Raw genomic sequence first — 20,529 nt, forward strand, 5'->3', positions numbered from 1 at the left:
TTTTTTTAGCAGTGCACTCCGGGCCAAGAAGTTTTTGCTCCTCTGAAGCTGTTCTGCCTGTGTCCTCAGGGTTCTGTGTCTCTTYGATACCTGCCCTGCAGCACTTTGGTGAGCCCCAGGCAGGCTCTCCACCCCTTCCCGGGGTCATTGTGGAAGGACCATGGCAGACACCGGGGAGGGGAAAAAGGAGGAAGCTGATTATAAAAGACTTCACAGCTTTCCACTGATCAGGGTAAGAAGAGAGATAGGTTGCTACCAGTGTTACAATACAGATATGAAATTCTGTTTCCTTCCTACCAACCTTCCAGACTACAATGTCTCCCACTGCCAAGCTGCTTTGAGAATGTAAGCATGTGGCATGTACTGATAGTCATATGTAAGGATCTCAGTCATCACACTGCTTTCTCCCTGTCCTTGACTTCTGCCAAGTAAATTTATTAGCACAACTGTTCCTTCTGTCAGCTAGAGGAAGCCTAGGGCAAAGTAGCTCTTCTGTGATCCATCTCCTTCTGGGCTGAACATGCTGCCTTTGGAGCTCTCTCCTGTGTTCAGGATACTATGTGCAGCTTGTTTTTCTAGTGGAGCTGGGGTAAAAGATTTTGCTGGCCCGTCAGATAGCAGAAGAGGAGGAAAAGGCTACRTAATGTAGACTTCTTTGTTATGCTTATGATAATAATTAAAGACAATGCATATGTTGGGGTAGGTGGGGTAGTATTAACATTCGTTCCCTTCATCTTATAATGAAAAACTAACCAATGTGTTTATCTCTTCCTTTAAGCTGCGCTTACTTAATGCTAGTCTTGATGTTAGGTAGAGAACAGTTCAGCTGGGACAAAGGAAAGAATGGATAAATTATGAGGTAATAAGTCTTTTTCATATTTATCACTCCGAAACCGTGGAGATGCTTGGTGTACGGACAAGCCCGTGTCACTAGTGATGCTCTCCCCTCTGAAGCTGACATAAGAAGTCACRTAGGCTAGTTTCCTTTTGCTCATCCCCCAGAGTGCCCAGCTGTAATGTGGGTGATKTAAGGGCTACCTGCTCTTCTGTCTTGTGTCTAGCTTTTATTTTTGCTTAGTTACTTTTGCTTGTTTGCTCTTTCCAGCACACGGACATGCCAGAGGAGATGCGTGTGGAAGCCATGGAGCTATGCGTCACAGCATGTGAGAAATATGCCACCAACAACGAGGTACTAGCCAAATCCCAATTCAGCTGGCCTTCAGACCCTGCAGTACTGGCTTGGAGAATCTTCAGGAGCAGAGCTAGGGTGTAGGGCAGGATGGAATCAGACACTGTCATTCTATTGCTCTGTTTCTGCACTAGGCAGAGCAGAAAAAAGCAAAGACAGCCTGGCTAGAGTCTCACATTTGGTTCCCTTTGTCAGCAAGATCTGTAATAGGATGTTACTTTAGCGTGAGGAGTGGAGGTTAGTCACTCAGCAATGCTCTCTCACCTCCGTTCTGATCCTGCCTGACYTATAACATGCTTCTGCAGTTTCTAAAGTGCCCTCTGTCCTGAGGGCTTGGTGCAGAACTGTGGGAAGAGGGGCCCTTTCCAAAGCGTGGGTCTGTTCTTCAGTGTTCAGCAGAGCCATCTTCACCAGAGTGAGGAAGAAACTCTTATTTTGTGGGTGAGCAAATTAAAGCCTTTGAACCATTACGTATGATCTGTTAAGTCTTCCCTCTCAACTTTCAGCCTATTGAACGAAGTTGCTGAGAATATGTAAACAGGGGGGTGGTACAGAAGTTACAGCATTTTGAAAGATTACATGTAGCTTTGAGAGCTAAAGATAAAAGAGCACACACCTTGCCCTTTGGGCAACGCGCAGCCTACTTATTGCCAGCAAAGTTTTGTGGTGGAATAAGGCAAAGCTATAAAATTTTTCTTTATTCCTCTGTCCCRTCATGGCTGAGACACCATATGTCACTGCAAAATCTTTCCTTTTCTAGCTCACTCAGGGCACRATTTGGGAGAAGCAGGCCTTTTAAAAGCCAGCCTAGTTTCAGTGTTTGGGTAACTAGCTTGGGGAGAGAAAAAAAAGGCTCCTGTAAAAATAGCTGCAGCTTAGTGACCTGAATCTCCTCTCACACTTGCTGCACCTAGCATAACTCCATCATCATCAAAGAGAGAGCTCTTGCTTCAGATTGGTGGGAATGAGAAGACAAGTGATTACTAGATCTAGATCTTTAATTTCTCTTGCTTGCTGTGTTGGAGGCTGTAGAAAACACAATAACCTGTTTTACCCTTCAGCATAGCTCGAGGGAGCTTCCAGTTCCTGCAGTGCAGCTGCCATACCTGCTGCMTATGGCTTGAGTAGTCCATTAAAGGGAGAAGAGTTGGGGGATTTTTGCATAAAAGCAAACTGCTTGCTCTGCCTCATCCTACACTCTCCTTATTATTCTTCAGAGTGCTGCCAAGATGATCAAAGAGATGATGGACAAGAAATTTGGGTCCTCCTGGCATGTGGTGATTGGGGAAGGTTTTGGCTTTGAGATCACTCACGAGGTGAAGAATCTGCTCTACATGTTCTTTGGCGGCAGCCTGGCTGTGTGTGTCTGGAAGTGCTCATGACATCTGGCTGGGTCCCAGACTTACTGCATACATGAGATTCTTCCTTCTCTTCACAGGTTTTGTACAATCTGGAGGTGGGGCTTTATTTTTCATAGTAAAACTTTGAGATYTTTTTTTTCATACTGATGTACCAATTCCATGGGATACATATTGTTGGGGTGGGTGTGTGCGTGTGTGTGTGCACCAAGTTATCCAGTCCTTGTCCAGGGAATATCTCATCTGGTTGTGGCTCTTTTCTTGGCAGTTGAATCTAAGCAGGAAGGAGGTGGTAAATAGGTAACTCATGAGACACTATGCAGCCATATAGCAGCACTAAGAGGGGGAGGTAAAAGAGAAAAGGTGCTATCTAGCCCTCTGTTTTTCCTCCCACTTGTTCCACGTTGTGTTCTCTCTTCTCTGCCTTCCCTACTACTGCATGGAATGGCTCTGACCAATGACTGTCTCTCCTCTGAATTCCAATGTTAACAGCATTTTCTTCCTCCCTAAGATGACCGTAGAGAACTGGTTGTGTCAAGGATCTCCCTTTGGGTTATCCATGGAGGTGTTAGCTACAGAAAAGCAGACTTAGCATACCCCGCTCCCTGCTTGCTTTGGGAAGGTGCAACAGCTGAGCTGCCTGGGTGTAGGAGGTTGCTATGCAAACTACCCCCTCTTTTCTCACCCACTGCACACTGAGATAGCATTAAAACACAGGCAGTTGATGATGTCTGGGGAGTGGGTGAGAACTCTTCATAAGGCTTGATTGCTTCTCTGTCAGTTTTTGGGGGTGTCATGCGAGATATCACTTGGTCATCAGAGACTTAATGTCTTTTTGGACTTGCATTCCTTTAGCCTGTTTCATTTTTTTTAAAGCTGTCAGTGTTGGAGGATGGAGTGAACGTAATTGTATTTTACGTATATGGCATATTTATATAAATCTGGGAAACTGTGTTTTTACAATAAAAAAAACAGTAAAATGTCCTTTTCGTGTTTGTCATATTCTAAAATGTAATGAAGTGGGGGACACACAGAAAAAGTAATTCATTCAGGAAACATTGGAATAAGTAAGCAGTGGCAGTAGCTCAGGCAAAGGCCAGTGACAAGCTCTCACCCCACATGCTACTTCCTAGGCAGCTCTGGGATACAGGATTATTTTCATCTTCCCTGTGCAGTTCCTTTCATCAGTGCAAGCCATGATGCCTAGGATGGTTGCCACGTCAACAGTGCTGCTGACCGAAGTCCTCTGTCCACACACCTGTCTGAGCAGCGGCAAGGCAGGGTACCTGTGTGCTCTGTCCGGTCAGTGTGCCTCATCTGCCATTTAGGGTCTGGCATTTGCGCCTTCTTTGATATTTTCTTTTTTCAGACTCTCTTCTGAGAATGCCACCAAGCAATACCATTCATGTTTTATGGGAAGTCCCGCACTTGTCCATAGTTCAGTTCCTGAGGATTGCTTCTGTATTACCACCTGCAGCCGATCAAACTAGTAGAGGGGTGAGGGGTTTACAATTCTTTTTGTTCTTTCTCCCAACCTCAATGTGGTGCTAGAGATGTCCTTTCTTCATTCTTTGGAAAGCAATCAGCATGTCAGGGGCTCTTCTGTAAGCCAGGAATTGAATAATATGAAGATGACTAGAAATTATTTCAAATTTGGGCCATCTGTGCTGGCTGGGTCCTGTATCCTCTCACGTAATTCCTTGYTGATTGGATGGAAAGGGATTTGCAAGGCAGGGAGGGCACACTAACTGGTATCGTAATGTACCTGGARCCAGGATATCTGCCCTGTGCAATGGACCATGGTGCCAACTTCATTATGTGTTGTAGAAGAGTCCAAATTCTGTGAGCTCTTTTTTATTATTATTATTTTTTATTTTTATTCCCTGCAGTTCTTGATTACTTCGTTGTCTCGCTCCTACTGACTGCCTTTAAAATGAAGGTAGCACTGTTGACTAACACTTTCTGCAGCTTGCAGGGGGAGAAGCCTGTTTTCTGTTCTAAGACTTGCCGCCTCCTCTATATTTTTTACTCTTMGGTCCAGAGTGTAAGGTAGAAGCAGTCTTTGAGATGCCTGCACTGGAGGAGTGTGATGATGATCTTCAGCAATTCCATAGCCTGTTTAATCACGCTTCTTTCACACTAATGAATAACTAACTGCTGTGTGCATATGCACAGACATTCAGGTCACAGTCATCTCTGCGGGGTCGTGCTGACCTGYAGATGATCATAGAGAGGGGGAGCTGCCTACCTCAACATGCAATCTTTTGGCCCCACTGCCAGCCTGTTATCTGTTTGGCCGCCAGCTGAGCAAAACTAATGTCTCCATGACCTGCATCTGCAATGGGCAAGTGTTGGCTGGTTCTCAACTTTCTCAAAGTACACACGTGCAAACAAATTGAGGCGAGCTAGGTGTGAATTTGCAGCAAGACAGCTGTTCCACTGTACCTCCTCAAAGGTAAGGGGGTTCACAGAGGCACYGTAGGCTATTTCTGTTTCCAAGGGCAATAGCTTTCCCACAAACAGTTACCGCAGAAGAGCTGACCCATCTTAGCTGGTTTGTGTGCYTGTCACGTCCTGTCATTTGTGCTACAGAGTACAAGTACAAACCTCAAGCTTCCCAAAATCGAGCCGTGTAACTCCAGGCCCCCTACTGTCAGGCGAGTACTCACTCAGGTCAGCGGTACTGCCCTTTGCGAGTTGAAGCATGCTGCGCTGGCCTCCATGTGGCAGAAAGCGACTTTCAACCCTCTTTCATTGCGGAACTTGTAAACTTCAAGGCACGTCTGCAGTTCACAGTGCAATACGGGACACAGATCAGAGACGATCTCGCGGCTTGCCRTGCTCTCCTGCAAGTATCCCCTCTGCAGCTAATGCTTTGGGGCCTGTGGGGCCTGTTTGCTTTTGACTGTGAAACAGTTAAAAGTGCAGTTTTTCTCACAGCTTGCTGCAGGTTTTCACCTTACATGTTTTCAGCAAAAAGCTAGGGGAGTTGGTAACAGATGTCCTGCTTTTTATTTTTTCCTTATTATTTTTTGCCACTTGCATATTGCTGCTGTTACTCATCAAAGCACCAGACTAGTCAGATGTAGAAAAGGAGAGGAAAATTGTAGGGTGATGCATTGGTGCCAGCTACAATTACCCTTCCTCTCCGTCCGACCCAGAAAACTGGAGCGCCGCGGTACCAGCTCAGAGGGCTGTGCCTAGTAATGACTTATTCCCCTGCTGAGGGGCGACGGGCAGCATCGTTATCAGATTCTGTGGCAGGGAGTCGTGATTCTGGGCTAGCAATGGAAATGTCCTTAGAAGTACGGCTCCTCCTACATCCCAAAGGTGACTCAAACCTCCCGTGAAACAGGGGGAAGGAGCTAGAAAGGCAGAGGAAGCAGGGGGGAGATAGGTGGAGGGGAAAATTCAGCCGCTTCTCTGCGATGGTGTCTTGGCAACAAGGCACACTGCCGTGCTGTCAGGCAGTCAGGGCTGGCTTTGAAGCTCTCCATCTCCTTCCTGTCGCTGCAGGCCCGTATCTGACTCACTGAAAAATCTCATGGTTAATATTTAATGCTGGCACTGAAGTGCTATGGGTGGCAAGCACCTCACCTATTCCCTCTTCCTCTGCTTTCCAGTGTGATGCTAAATCTGTGCTGGGGCAAGGATTACGCATGGGGATCGGACTCCTGGTCAGAAGGGTGGCTTCAACTCATGCAGTGGAGATAAGTCTAGGGTTCTCTAGGGTGGAGTCCCCATGCACACAGCACCCCTGGGGCAAGGAGGAGTCCCTCACAGACCTGTCCCAGCAGGCTCTAGGACATGGGAGAGAACTTTCTATTCCCTCTTTCTCCCCCAAGCCCACTCTGGAGCCAGTTCTGAGGGTTTGGAAGGAGGGAGGTCTCCATCTCCCCCTCCCTGTCCCCAAGCTGGCTCCKGAATAAAGAAATCTGTGGCCCTACTCCCAGAGCTGAGCCCAGCTCCTTCGATGCAAGCGGTTAGCCCATGTTTTCGCTGAGCAATGACCTAACCGTTCTGCGTTCCAGCCACAACCCCTCCAAGGCACCGTCTTTCCAAAAAGTACATCCGGATTGAATCCAGCAAGCCTCCCCGTGGAAGACACTGTGTTCCCTTCCCTGTGGAAGCCATCTGCTCCCTTCCACCCGGCTCCGTCTGCGGGGCTGCGAGATCGCCTGCCGAGCTGGAAAGCTCTCCTCCTCCGAGCACCGCCTGCAGCCGGGGAGGGATGCGTCTACCCTCAGATGAGACGGGGGACGGACAGGTTTGGTTACTATCAGCCACGTTGTTAGCGCAACGTGAGAGGAAGGAAATAACGGCGTTGGCTGAATCTGGGGCGGCCGATAGTGTCAGCCGGAGGCGGTTACCAGGCAACTGTCGCACCGTGGGACACGGCAAGCGGGGAACGCGGCGTTCTCGCCGTGCCTGCCCGGCGCGCACGCGTGGGAGGGGGCCCAGCACGTCCCGGAGCGCGCAGGGAGAGGGCGACGCCAGCAGGAGCGTGCCGCAGGACCGGCGACGGAGGAGGGGGTCTCCAGCGTGCCCCCCTCCTGCTGGCCAGTCCTCCCACTCCTCCCTCGCTTGTCTTCCGATGCACGGCACGGATTGCCTGACAGGCAGGATTTCACATTCCTCCTGCAGCCTCTGCTACTGGAGAAATGGAAAAGAGAGAAACGTTACTCCCAACTCTGTATCCAAGGTTCCCAGGTTTGTCTGAGTCCAGGGCTTGTTGCACTGACCCCGTGGTCCTACCCTTCCTTATCCCATAGCAAATCTGAAGCTCCCTCTTTTCCTAGTTGCCTACTATGTTTGCCTGGGCAACCCAGCTCTCCATATCCCTGTATCTCACTGGAAAGGTGATTTTCTAGTAAATATGAGCCAACAGTCCCTTCTGAAAGCTGCCAGTCCTTTCCAGCAATCCTATTTAAGGCATACGTATGGCTCCATTTGCTTTCCTGCTCCCGATTCGTGCTTGTCCCGCTTCTTACAGTGGAAATCTYGGTAGCAATGAAGCGGCTTGAGTGGCAGGTATGGGGTAAATGCTTCAGGGCAGCTTTCCCGCCCCCCATGTCCAGCTCTGCAGTACTGCCTTGATGTCTCCAGCATCAGGTCCCATTCCCAGCTCAGCTGCTGCACCTCCATGCTGACCTCCAGCATCCCCAAGGCAGCCCAGCATCCTCCCTGCTCCTGCCTGCCAGGCTTCCCTCATCCACTTCAGAGGTCTTAGAGCAGCCCAGCTCACGCACCTCATCCCAGTTGGCAGCTGCCAACCTGGCTTTTCCCTCCTAACAATGTCAGTCCTCAAGCCCTGTTCGTTTATGCAGTCTGAGTGGCGTTTGAAAGAGGGCTRTGTACAAGCGACCTTGTGTAGCTGGAGGCGATGGCAACATCAGCCTGGCTGGGTAGTGGGAGCAAAAGTCTCTCCTGGGTTACAATCGAGCAGAGAGAAACACGGTGGAACCTTGCTGAAGCGTTGGGGACGGGGAGTAGTGCAGAGGAGTTCGAGGAGGAGGCCGAAACGGTGTTTGCACGGGGCTACGTAGTGCTGGGCAGGGTGTATGCTGCAGAGTGGGGCAGAACTGCTTTGGGGCCTTTATGTCCAGAAACATGCTGTGGACCTATCTCRGTGAGTGCACAGAAGGATGGGGCACTGCAGGGGTCCCGGAGGGTTTCCAGCGCACAGGTTACCTCTGGCTATTCCTGTCACTGAGCCACTTGCTGCTATCAATTTGGAACTTGCCCCGTTCACTCTAACCTTGGCACCGCCAGCTCATCCCTTATCAGCGCCGATAAACCCTGCGGCAGCCTCCTGTCCTCTCCCTGTCCTGCTGCTGGCCCAGTGGTGTCACTCCAAAAGGCACCGTGGAGACAGATTTTTTCTTCCTGTAATTCTGCCTGCCAGCCCTTTTGCATCAGTCGGGTTTTGCTACTATGGTCTAAATCCAGGACACTTCTTTTCTCTGTTTGCTTGGAGGAGAGACGAGGCTGCGCGTGCACCGGCTCTCTTCTAGCCACACATTGGTGCCTGGCCATCGCTGGGTGTCTCAGGAGAGCAAGGATGCGGCGCCGGCTACAGACACTTTTCCAAAGGAAGTTTAAAATTGGCCTCTTCTTTCTCCTGCTCTTGGCCTTCCTGATGCACCTGGCAATGGATTTGGCCCTCCCTTCCACTCGCAGGTCCTGCAGCTGTGATCCAAAAGCAGCAAAAGCCTTGGGTGTCCCAGCAGGCAGCCCATTGGTGGCCGGCCCCAAAAAGCTGAGCCTGCGAATCCTTCARGATTTCAGTGGCAGCAATGGCTCTTTGGAGAAAAGCTCCCATCCACAGGGAGTGGGGCCACAAGTAGAGGACAGAGACCGAGGGATCCAGCGCCAGCGTGGAAATGGGAATCCAGGGGAGACCAAGGGATCAAAACTGGCTGCACTCTTTGAGCATCCTCTTTATAAGGTGCCAATTCCAGAGGTCACAGACAGAGACAAGCTGTTTGTCGTCAACCCCATGGAGAAGTTCAGCCTGAGAAGCAGTGGGAGTGATGAATGGTGAGGAGCCAGCCAACYCCTTGTATTCTTCTAGGGGTATGCGATAGGATTTGGGGGGGGGGAACGGCAGAAATCAAGCAAGTCATAGCTTGACTTGCATAGCTCAGCATCCCTCCCTGGGCTGGCCCTAATTGCTGACTGATCTGTTCTTGTACCTCCTACTTTAGCCCCAAAATTCCAGGCTGCTACCTTGGAAAGCTGCAGAGAAGCCTGTTTGTCCATGTAGTACAAGACAAAGTCAAAGCAGAGTCTTGAATTATACGTTATATTATGTATGGTATCCTTTAAGCCATCTCTTCCTCTCTTTCCTTCCCAAACGTAAAGGCTATATTTAGTCCCTCTCTGTATGGGAAATTTCTAACCAGTTTTATTCCTCTCTCCTAACTATCTCATGTAACCCCAAAATGTAGGTTACCTCTAATCACAAGATCATTTCTGTCCTGCATTTCACAGGACACTTCCTGGCCTCTTTAGGCTTTGCCATGTGGTGATCTCACTGTTGCTGGGTGCCTATTTTTATCAGTGTACTACTAACTCCTAATAAGGAGGGAAGACATTAAAATAGTTATTATTGATGATGAGTAGCAGCTTCCTTATGGAAAGTGCACCTTCAAAACATGGGAGCCGCTAAAAATGAGAGAGACTAAAAAGCATTAGAGTTGTTTTCCAGACATTTGCTCTGTATGAGGACTACCTCATCTGTAAATTGTGGGAGATGAGTCTGTTTTGTTGAAATTAGGGCATAATTTGCATTCTCCCAGAGAGAGAGAGAGAGAGAGAGAGAGAGAGATGTGGTTTGAGTTACACATGCCCTGGGCTGGCTTATTTGTTTGCAATGTCAGTGGGGCACTGGCATAGAGGGTTGCAGCCTCYGAGAACTCCCTCTGAATGCAAGGAAAATGCAAATTTGCAGGAGGTCCAGGGAAGGAGATAGCAATAACTTSAACTCAAGGCCCCAGGGAAACCAGAGGTGCTTGGTATTTGAAAAATCCATCAAAGGTGAATTGGATGTTGAGGGTCAGAGCTCAGGTTGGTGCTGAGAAATGGCTAGGACCCCCCSTACTTTTCTAATGCTGTTTTCTAATGTTTGTTCCCATCCTGGGCGCTAACCCCCTGGGGAAATACAACTAGACTAGCTGCCTGCTAGGGAAATAAATAGGAGGCTGGGAGGAGAATGAGCAGCCTGAAGCCTTTCTTGCAGTGGATGCAAGGGAAGCCTCGGYAGTGGTTCCCAAGCCTTGTCCTGCAGGGCTTCTCCAGCCAGCTGGCAGGGCTCGCAGCCATTGGTGTGGTCTGCCCTGAAACACCATCTGCCGCCAGAATTGTCTTGGAGAAGCCAGGGATCACAGCAGGAGGGCCTTGACCATGGTCAAGGGATGGTGCTAGGTTTCCTCAGCCCTTTCCTTGCCCTCCGGTGTGTGGGAGGGGGGCTGAGGTAGCCYTTGGGTGCCCAGGAAGGACCTGAGGGTGCTGAGCATGTCCCGCCCCAACTAAACACTGTTGTTGTTGTTGGGGGTGGTGGTGGCTGTTGGGCTGCAGGGTCAGCAACAGTAAAGCCGAGATGGTCCTTCCGACAGGGAAGACTGCCTACGACACCTATCCTACCTGGCTCAAATTCCATGTTGGCATCAACCGCTATGAGCTGTATCCTCGCCAAGACCCCCTGACACTTGCCCTCATTGAGGACCTGGCCACACTGAAGATTGTCAGCTCAGGTACTGCTTCCTTTCTTGTGCCACCCCCTGCTCTGCTTTCCCTCCATGCTGCCCACCCATCCACCTCCCTCTCCCCTCTGACCCTGTGTCCCCTGTTTCAGTCCAGAAGTCTGGTGGGACACAGCTCAAACTCATCATGACATTCCCGAACTACGGGCAGGCCCTCTTCAAGCCCATGAAGTGAGTAGAGCCAAAYGAGGAATGGTGGGACCAGGGATAACCCCCACACCCAACCCCTGTACCTCTCCCCTGGATGACCCCCTGCAACGTCCTGTTATTTGGTGAGGGGCAGTAAAAAGAGAGAGGGGGGAGCAGGAGAGCTACCACTACTTTGTGGTCTGCCTTGCTGGAGTCCCCCAAATGGGAGCAAGCAAGATTTTTCCTTCCCTAGCAATGTTTGAGGAAGGCTGGGTGCCGCTTGTGAGGGGGTAGTGACCTCCAGTGGTGGAAAGAAGGAGATGGTCCATGAGGACCACCTTCCTGCTCTGGGCCAGGCTGTGCACTGAGGAACYACAGGGCATCTGAAATGCATGTGTGGAGCTGTGGGCTGCGAGGTCCCTAGGCTTCCYGGTCCTCCCTTCGCATCTGGGGTGTCTTGTTTGTTTGCTGCCCTGCAAGAGTCACCCGACTGCAGCCTGCCGTGGCCTCTGCCTTCAGGATGTGAAGGCATGTGGCCCATGAGGCACGGGGAGCAGGAGAGAAACTGAGCTTGTGTAGTTGGGGCCATGCCACCTAGCAGGGCACATCTGGAAGAAATTGAGCCTGGCTACATCACTGGTGACACAGCTCAGGGCTGGTTTGGATGCCAAGACCARGCTCGGAGCAGGCTGAGAGATCTGGGCTGAGGAGGAGATGATCCAGTCCTTGGCCACTGCTACTCATCTTCCCTCTCCTTTCAGGCAGACACGAGACCAGGAGACTCCCGTTGACTTCTTCTACTTCTCAGACTTTGAGCGGCACAATGCGGAGATAGCAGCCTTTCACCTGGACAGGTAGGTCGCTAGCTGCAATGTGAGGCCCCGTTCATGTGGGGATGAGTCTGGGGTCAACTCTATCCTGCTCCTGACCTGAAACATAACGTGCCTCATTTTTCCTCATGAGGTAAAGTCTGGCCGTTCCTGCTGTGCTGACATTCGCAGGAGTTTAGGAGAGACTGTACTAGATCTGGTCGGAAACCTGGTCCCCAACAGGCCCAGGACAACTGGGCCTAGCATCCTCTCTCCAGTGAATGCAATCTCACCAGTGTCTGCAACCCCTGGGAAGGACGCACCTTCGCATCTAATTATGCCATCCATGACAGCAAAGTGCCAGAGAAATTCCCTCTGGACCCCACTTCTTTCTTGCCATATTGTCAGTTGTGAGGGTTACCTGTATTTCCCAGTGTTCTTAGTAACTTGGTGTGAAAAGTAGACTCAGTCTTCAAGAGATTGTTCTAAGCAAGTTCTGCAATTTGGTGTGTCCTTTGTGTGGTTTTCCTTCCTCAAAGGATCCTGGATTTCCGGAGAATCCCACCAGTTTCTGGCCGTTTGGTGAATATTACACAGGAGATTCGCGACATTACAACTGACAAGAAACTGGCCAAGACTTTCTTTATCTCCCCAGGTGAACTGGGAATGCCCTCAGGGCACACTTCTCGCCTGCTCCCATCCTTCCCTATGCTACCCATGATTAACTGCTAATGTGGAGCGTATCTGGAGCCAGATGTTGCCGACTTGCTCTCTGTGGTTATCATGCATCTGGGCAAACAGTCCCCTTGGCAACTGTGTCTTGGCGGCAGTCACCTGCCCAGGTCCTCCAGCTCCTACAAAGTCCCCTACCTCAGTGCTCTTCTCCTCAAGGCTGTTTTCCCGGTTACTTTACCTGATGCATGTGGCCTGGTGGCTCCAAGTTCTCTCCCTAGCCAGAGGTTTTGGGTGCCACARTGCAAATAGCATCCTCGCTTTGCCATCACTATTCCTACACCAAAACACCTACTTGATCTACCTGCACAAATAGAGCAGACTTGCACCCCTCCTATCCGATCTCCTCATGCATGTCCAAGAGGGGTGGCACAAAAGAGCTGCTTGGCACCTTTGCTCTTCCCTGTCCCCCATCCTCTCCTCACAGCTGGCAATGTCTGCTTCTACGGTGAGTGCTCCTACTACTGCTCCACGGAGCATGCTTTGTGTGGCAAGCCCGACCAGCTGGAGGGCTCCATGGCAGCCTTGCTACCCGACAAGTCCCTGGCCAAACGCCGCTCCTGGCGCAGCCCCTGGCGACGCTCCTACCATAAGAGCAAGAAAGCCGAGTGAGTGGCTCCACAACGGGAACACCCTTGGGGTGGATGAGGGGACAGCCACCAGGCARGGGTGGCCAGAGAGGAGTACTGCAAGGTGGGCAGAGTAGCTTCCAGGGTGAGGGGAGAGGAAGCTGGTTAGGTTACACATACTGGTTGTGGAGCCCCAGGCAATACCTCTGGCTGCTCCTCCTGCACCTGGGGGGAGGTGGGTGCTGGAGAGGGGTACTGGGGAGCACTGCCCTTATCTGGGGCAWGAGGGGGCAGCCCAGGTCTCCCTGTGGCTGCTCTCATGTCCTCATTGCCCTGTCTTGGCCTCTGCTCACAGGTGGGAGCTGAACCCCAACTACTGTGCTCAGGTGAGAGAGACACCRCCATACAACAGAGGTCATCGCCTTCTTGACCTTATTGACATGACCGTGCTTGACTTCCTTATGGGTGAGTCCTGGTGCTCCTCCTCCCCCGGCTTGGCCCTCAGTGCTGTCTTTGCCATGCCAGTGCTTGGGGGTTTGCTCAGGATCTGGGACGAAAAGGCTCAGATCATCTAGTCCAGAGATCATCTAGTCCAACTCCCTTGCTTAAGCAGGATCACCTAGAGCACATTGCCCATGACCCTGTCCAGATGGCTTTTGAATATCTCCAAGGATGGAGACTCCACATCCACAAACTCTCTCTAGGCAACCTGTTCCAGTACTTAGTCATCCTCGCAGTAAAAAAAGTTTTTCTTATGTTCAGGTGGAATTTCCTGTGTTTCACTTTGTGCCCATTGCCTCTCTTCCTATCACTGGGCACCACTGAGAAGATTCTGGMCCCATCCTCTTTATACCCTCCCTTCAGATACTTCTACACATTGATAAGATCCCMCACACACACTCCCCAGTCTTCTCTTCTCCAAGYTGAACACTTCCAGGTCTCTCAGCTTTCCTTAYATGAGAGATACTCCAATCCCTTAACCACCTTCATAGCCCTTCACTGGACTAGCTCCAGTAGCTCTGTATCTCTCTTAGGTTCACTCTTGTTGGCCAAACCATTGCRTATCTGTGTATTGCACAGAGCTATGCTCTTTTTAGCAAAAACAAGAGCAAAGGTCTGTCCCACTCGGGTCTCCAGGGCAGAAACCAGCAGACAAACCCCATGTTGTGGTGTGCCTGTTCATCTGTGCTGRAGAGATCCCTATTAAACATTGCAGGCATGGGAAGTGCCTCAAGCCATGCTCCCACAAACAGACCCTTGGGAGACCAACCTCTGTTAGTCCTGATGCTCCCTGAGCTCTCTGGCATCTCCAGAGCACTAGGCTGGGGCTGATCCTTCCTGCAGGCACTGTGCAGCTTCACGGTGTTGGGTCAGAGGAAGCATCACGTGACAGAGGTTTTTGGGGTCCAGTGAACACAGTTTTCTCCCTCCTACTCTCATCGCTCATCTCTTCTGTTTCTTAACCTGCTAGTTGGCTCTGGAGCTGCTCCAGCGTGCTRCCTCCGCACCATTCACGGTGCCCTGTGCTGCAGGAGTCTGCACGACCTGGCATCGTTGCTTTTCATTCGCTCTCTGCTGACTCTGAGCTTTTCCACCCAGTTATGTAACTTGGAGAGTTTCCCTTCTTATCTTTCATCACTGATGCAAGCAATGTGGCCAATTTTCTGCTGGTGCCTTCGGCATTACTTCTGCTCCATTTAYGGCTATTGTCCTTTAATGACTTTTGGGTTGCCAAGGTTGTTGCAGCGAGAACGGCTGGAGGCCTTCAGGTGTCTGCTCCAAGTCCCCCATGCAGCCTAGACCAACAAATGAGCACCCTAAATGTGTCCTCAGCTCTCTTTTGTTGCCTTTGCTTTTCATTATGTCACCCATCAGCCTCTATTTTTGCCCAGATTGCTGTCTGGGCAATTGCRGATTGCAGATGGCAATCTGGGTTGCTTACAGCCTATCTAGCCTCAACATTCGGGTACACTTCGAGGAGATGGCACCATGTAAATGTGTTTTTCTGGGCACTGCACCATCTCAYTCTCCTTGGGAGTCCCCAGCACATGTTTTTCTCTCTTGATTGCCCTGCTACAAGCTACCCCTGCTTCCCTGTGCAGCTCGTTGGTCCTGGAGTTGAGGTTTGTTCCCTGAAGCAGATGGCTGAGTGTTGATTCTCCAGCTCACAAGGGCTTTGCAGCATATGATGGATGTCTCTRTAACATGCTTTCCCAGGGAGAATGYAGGAAACGGGGGCAAGGTTTCTGAAAGAGACCAATGTTTGGCATGCCCCTTTGGAGATACCCTGAAGGTACCCAGCATTTGTTCCCCAAAGAGCCAGAAYGCAATCTTTGGTCACTGCCACGGCACTTAAAACTCTCAGCTTGTGTCCTGCACCAGCAACTGCTTTTCTTTTGCATCTACCCTTTTCACYGTCCTTGTCTYRTCTTTTAGGCCCTCCCTCTGCAGGYCAGGAAAGCCATGCCCTCTCTGGCCTTTGTCCGATTAAAGATCTCTAAGGATTTTGGAGACCTGTTGGTATGTCCAGCAAGCCAATGGTCCTCACTTAGCTGCAGCACTACATTGACCACTGGATCGTCMACAAGGCTGGTCATTGCTTTAGTACCCGCAACCAGGTTTCTTGTGTCTGTCCCCTTGGCTAGCAGTTCCCTCCCATGCACAACTGTTTTTCTTAACGGCTGACAGTATCTGGCAGTTTTCAGCCCTGCTTGGCAAAGGATCCCAACAGGTAATTCTAGTGTCCCAGAGATGAGCAGGGTTGGTTTCTGCTGCCTTTMGTCCATGCCTTAAACAAGAATTCATCAGATGTTGCTTCTCTTGATGTCACTCAGGCAAGGGCTGTCACCCTGTAAATCTGTCAGCCAGGTGCAAGATATACAACTCTCTTCGTATTTTCTCCCTACGTTGGGTTCTCCAGGGGCTAGCAGAATYGGAAGCAAACTTTCCTAGCAGGTATGCAAATCCTCTCCCACAGAGCCCTTAAGAGCTGCAGCCATTCTGTCAAATATCCTTTCTCCAGAATAAGATTTTTAAATGCCATCGTTTGCTTTAATTAGACTGTTATTTGAAAACGTCTTGAGGCCACTTCTTATGGGGGCCTCAGGATCAAAGGGTCTTACCAAGTCTTCATTACATCCCTTCTCTAGCCTCGCCATAACCCTTGAGACAATTAAGCAAATGACAAAGCATTCAGCAGTCCACAGATCTGAGTTACATTTCTGTGCGYGAACAGGCACTGGAGCTCACCCCTGTCCGATCACCAGACTTGTTTCGGGCTCATTCACTAGGTAGTTCCAGGCCCTTGATCTCATTTATTGGTAAATCACAGCTTTTCCAGATTCATACAAAAAGCAATTTCGTCTGCAGAACTGTTGAGCAGGTGCAAGCTCTAGGGTGATCATTTTTATATCAGGAAAAATGGACCTTAACGATAGCTTAATTTTCTTATCTTTGGGCGRGTTTATATGGCAGATGTTCACTGGAGTAGAGCATGTCCATCAGGCATGTGAAGAGGTGCAGTCACTGACTGATGTGGCTCAGTTACTTGCAAAGACATTTTTCTTGCATAGAGAAAAAAATGTACCAAAAATCCAGCTTGCTTTGGTGCCACTGAGGAGCAGTGGGGGCATGCAGCTGGCACCCACCGTCATAGCACACGTTATATGCACCCAGGGACTCAAAAACATCGCCTGGTCCTTACTCCTGCTGCTGCTCCCACTGGTTTTCTCACTAGAGGTGTATTTGGCCTCCCTTCTTCCATGTGCTGGTTGGCCATCTGATGACAGATTTTGGGGCTAGAGTAGGAGGAGGAGRGCTGAAGATATTTTTAGAGGCTCTGTGTATGTGGGTGAAGTTGCTCTGCCCTAGCAGTGACCCATAGATGATGCTGAAAAGAGCTGTGTAGCACGTGCGGGGGATCAGAGTGATCAAACCAACATTTTCTCTGCCTTCTACAAAAATAGACAACCCACTGATGCTGAACGGGTTAATGGTTTTGTCGCTCTGGGTAGCTGGTTGCTGGCAGACGGTTTTAGAGCTGAGGATGTTCCCAGCCAGATCGGTCTTGCTTCAATAACATTTTAATGTTTCAAAGACCTCTGGCTGAGCAGCGGGATGTCGATGTGATAAACCGAGCTGCGGGTGTTTGATGCAGTAGAGATGACAACTCCATTAGATGGCACAAACCCGTGGCTAAGAGCATCTGTGGAGGAAGGGGTGATCTTTCTGTATCCCAAGAAACAGTGCTGTTGGAGTCTGTTGGGATGAACGGTTCACCCCCAAGGAAGGAGGTGGATGATCCCACAGCTGGATGAGGACTTGTAGGACTGGAGATGGACAGGAGGCCGTGCTCAGCACATGGGAGGAGACACGCATCTAAAAAAGGGCTGCAGAGCTGAACCCAGAGGGAGGGGCCATGAGGTCACCCGTGAATAAGCAGCAAGCCTGAGAGATATGAGAAACTGTGTCTTCCCATGCCAAGCTTTGGCAAAGGAAGGAGACCTGCAAGGGTCAGGCTGAGACAGCAGGCTGCTCTCTGCACCAGCATGCCTGTACCGGAGTTCAGGGACATACCTGCACTCCTGCTAGTGTAGCTGGCATTCCCCACCGCTGCCTTGGTCAGGCACAGCTGGAGCAGCTGCTTTGAGCCCCCCCAGCCCATTGCACGTGGGCACTCTAGAAACCCGGCAGAGCTCTGCCCAGGAGRGTGAGCGTGCGGTGCTGAGCGGCCATCCCCCCAGGGAGCCCCAGGGAGCTCCAGCGCCTGCCCCTTCCCAGAGCTCGGGGYGGTGGTGGTCCTACGTGCCTTCCCCGGTGCACCCGCCCCTCTGCTCATCCCCACCTTCTCTCCCTGCTGCAGGCAACATGGACCGGCACCACTATGAGACCTTTGAGAAATTTGGGAACGACACGTTCCTGCTTCACCTGGACAACGGCCGAGGGTAAAGCAGAAGGGCCCCATGCAGTCCCAACGGCGAGGGGGAAGCTGGGGCAGGGGGGGCTGCCTCCGGGGAGAGCCCCCGGCACGGGCTGGGGCACGTCGCTGCGGGGCCACATGGGGCGATGCCGCCTGGCCCGTGCAGGACCCTGATGCCCGCGGGCTGGTTTCTCTCCCGCAGCTTCGGCACCCACTCGCACGACGAAATGTCCATCCTGGCCCCGCTCCAGCAGTGCTGCAGGTAAGCGGCTCCCTCGCCGCTCCCTTCCCGCGGGACGGAGATCCAGCGGGGGAGGCCCGGGGTCCCTCCTCAGCGCCGGTCACCCCTCCGTCCGYCTGAGGCACCTTTCCTCGGCTTTGCCAGCATAAAGAAGTCGACCTACCTGCGCCTGCGGCTGCTGGCCACGGAGCCGTACAGGCTCAGCGACGTGGTGCGGGAGGCGCTGGCCTCCGACCGCCTGGCGCCCGTCCTCGCCGAGCCTCACCTGCGGGCGCTCGACCGGCGCCTCGGGAAGGTGCTGGCGGCGGTGGGCGAGTGCCTGGCCAAGGCCGGCCGGGAGCGGGACGTGCTGGTGGACGAGGCGGCCCGGCCACGGCGGCCTGGGAAGAGGACGCCGGCGTGACGGGGCGGCCGGCCGCCCCGAGCCTCCTCGGCCGCCGAAGCTGGCGCCGCGGGCGTGGGGGGGGACCGATGTTGGCACCTCGTCCCGCGGGCCAGGGCTGAGGGCTGCAACTGGGAAAGCAGGTAGCTGAGAGGAGTAGATTAATTTAAATAAAAATTTAAATAAAAAGGCTGGCCTAATGGCAAAAGCATCCGTCGGATCCTGCCCACCGGGGTTGTTTTCCCAGTCACTGTCCATCTTCGTGTGCTCGGGAACGTCATCTCAGCTCTCCAACCCCCTTTAGGAACRAGCAGAAATTTTTCTGCCTTTCTCCACCATATGTCCGCGGCACAAACCACTTCTGTCTGTTGTTTAACTCGGGCAGTTTGTAAGCTCTTCTGGGGCAGGACTGCCTTTCATCTCCTCTTTGCAYGGCACCCAGCGGAGACCTGCCCCATCCCAGCCAGGGTCCCCTGATGTGGATATTYGGCAGGTGGCAGGTCCCAAATCAGGTCTGTCCCGAGACACCAAAAGGAAAGCAGGGGCTCTTTCTTTGAATCGGAGCTACTTCTCTCGCTTTGGTGGCTTTTCTGCATTTTCTTCCTTGCTAGAAACACCAAAGCCTTCCCTCACCCTGTCAGCACCGGGGGGTTCCCATTGCTCCAAGCGGTTTGGCTGAGCTGAAYGGTGACAGCGGCCCCCCGGTTGGTCCCCGGTGCCCCGCGTCACCAGGGCGGTTTGGGCAGGGCAGGCAACCCAGGGGCTGCGTGCAGGCAGCGCGGCTTCGACGTGCTGCGGGGACGGCGGCAGGAGCGGGCGCTYGCTGGGAGGGCCGGCCCGGAGGGAGGCAAGGGACTGGCCGCGGTGGCTTTGCGCCGGCCCCGCTCTCCTCCGGCACCCACCTTCCCTCTCCGCTCCCGGAAACGTCACCCTCTCCCTGCCCACCTGCAGAGGCGGCTCTTGCAGGGGAGCAGATTTACCCGGGGCCTTGCACCATATTTAGTGCCCTGCGCGCGGCTCAGCACCTAGATTATCCCGTAATCCTTCCAGGGGGAGTTAATCTGYGGCAGGTTTACGTCAGCAGGGCCGGGTGCCTTCAGCCCCGCCACTGCTGCGGTTAGGCGGCAGCGCTGGAGACCGCTGCCCTGGGAGACTACGGGAATTTAAATCCTTCCCGTTTGGTCAGCCCGTACGGGGAAGGGGCCGTTCGGTTTGTGACTTTGGGGCATGCAAGAGCCTTYGTGGCCTCTGCCGTTGCAGATGCTGCCGGCACCAGCCAGCCAGAGGAGGAGGAGGAGGAGGAAACGATGGCTGGAGCTGCTATAGCATCTCTATTATGCACGGCAGCTCCCGAGCAGCAGCTGCAGCTGCAAGGCCGGAAAGCCAGGCTGCAAGAGGCAGCTTGTTTGCCCAGCTCCTCACAGCAGAGACAACCCCCAGGAGACGGGCAGTTTGCACTTCCTGCCTATGCTAATCTTAACAGCCGCCGAGGGCTCGGTGGCTCAGTTTTGGTTCACCGTGATGGGGTTCTGGTTGGGTGTAATGGCCAGGCAGAGGGGCTGGCGTGGTGTCTGCTCTCCATAATAAACCCAAGAAACCAATCTCCTGGCACCATCAGCTTCACTGAGGGAGGAAGYGCAGGACAGAAAAGCTGCCAGAGCGGCCAGACCGTACGTAGTGTTTCATAAGGCTTGAACRCTGCCTTCTGTAAGGTTTCCCATCATCGTCGTCAAGCCGTCGGTACCCGGAGGACACGTTCGGCCAGAGGAAGGACACGGGTCAGAGATCAGCTAGGGCGTCCTCACCCGCCGGCCCAGGAGGCAGCGCCGTAAGCAGGTAACGCTAAGTCTGCGTGTCACTCACGAGGGGCTTAACGCGAACGTCCTGCGGAGCCAGGAACCCTCCCCAGCGGCGCCGAGCTTCGAGCTTCGAGCTTCG

At 52.3% G+C, this 20,529-nt stretch overlaps 2 protein-coding genes across 3 annotated transcripts in view; both read left to right on the forward strand.

Annotated features, from left to right (window-relative positions):
- Positions 1 to 3,531, forward strand: part of DNAL4 (dynein axonemal light chain 4) — a 4,568-nt gene extending 1,037 nt beyond the window's left edge. Inside the window, exons 2-4 of one of the 2 annotated variants that reach the window (XM_085323503.1) lie at positions 10 to 232; positions 1,106 to 1,189; positions 2,407 to 3,531. In XM_085323503.1, the coding sequence (XP_085179629.1) occupies positions 161 to 232; positions 1,106 to 1,189; positions 2,407 to 2,571 (321 nt within the window). In that variant the 5' untranslated portion in view covers positions 10 to 160 and the 3' untranslated portion in view covers positions 2,572 to 3,531. The remainder of the gene's footprint in view (positions 1 to 9; positions 233 to 1,105; positions 1,190 to 2,406) is intronic. The other variant, XM_085323504.1, reaches the window with a different exon arrangement.
- A 4,370-nt stretch (positions 3,532 to 7,901) lies between these two features.
- Positions 7,902 to 18,715, forward strand: LOC146585107 (extracellular serine/threonine protein kinase FAM20C-like). Its single transcript, XM_085323505.1, has 10 exons — positions 7,902 to 9,087; positions 10,627 to 10,802; positions 10,904 to 10,982; positions 11,702 to 11,794; positions 12,289 to 12,404; positions 12,909 to 13,089; positions 13,406 to 13,515; positions 17,912 to 17,993; positions 18,171 to 18,230; positions 18,354 to 18,715. Exons 1-10 carry the CDS (start codon positions 8,609 to 8,611, stop codon positions 18,610 to 18,612), a joined length of 1,635 nt encoding a protein of 544 aa, XP_085179631.1. The 5' UTR covers positions 7,902 to 8,608; the 3' UTR covers positions 18,613 to 18,715.
- Positions 18,716 to 20,529: the final 1,814 nt, after the last annotated feature.

The sequence above is a fragment of the Rhea americana genome, unplaced genomic scaffold (assembly GCF_003343005.1).
Source record: "Rhea americana isolate MKP2758 unplaced genomic scaffold, rheAme1 scaffold_85, whole genome shotgun sequence".
In the NCBI taxonomy this organism is placed as follows: Eukaryota; Metazoa; Chordata; class Aves; order Rheiformes; family Rheidae; genus Rhea; species Rhea americana.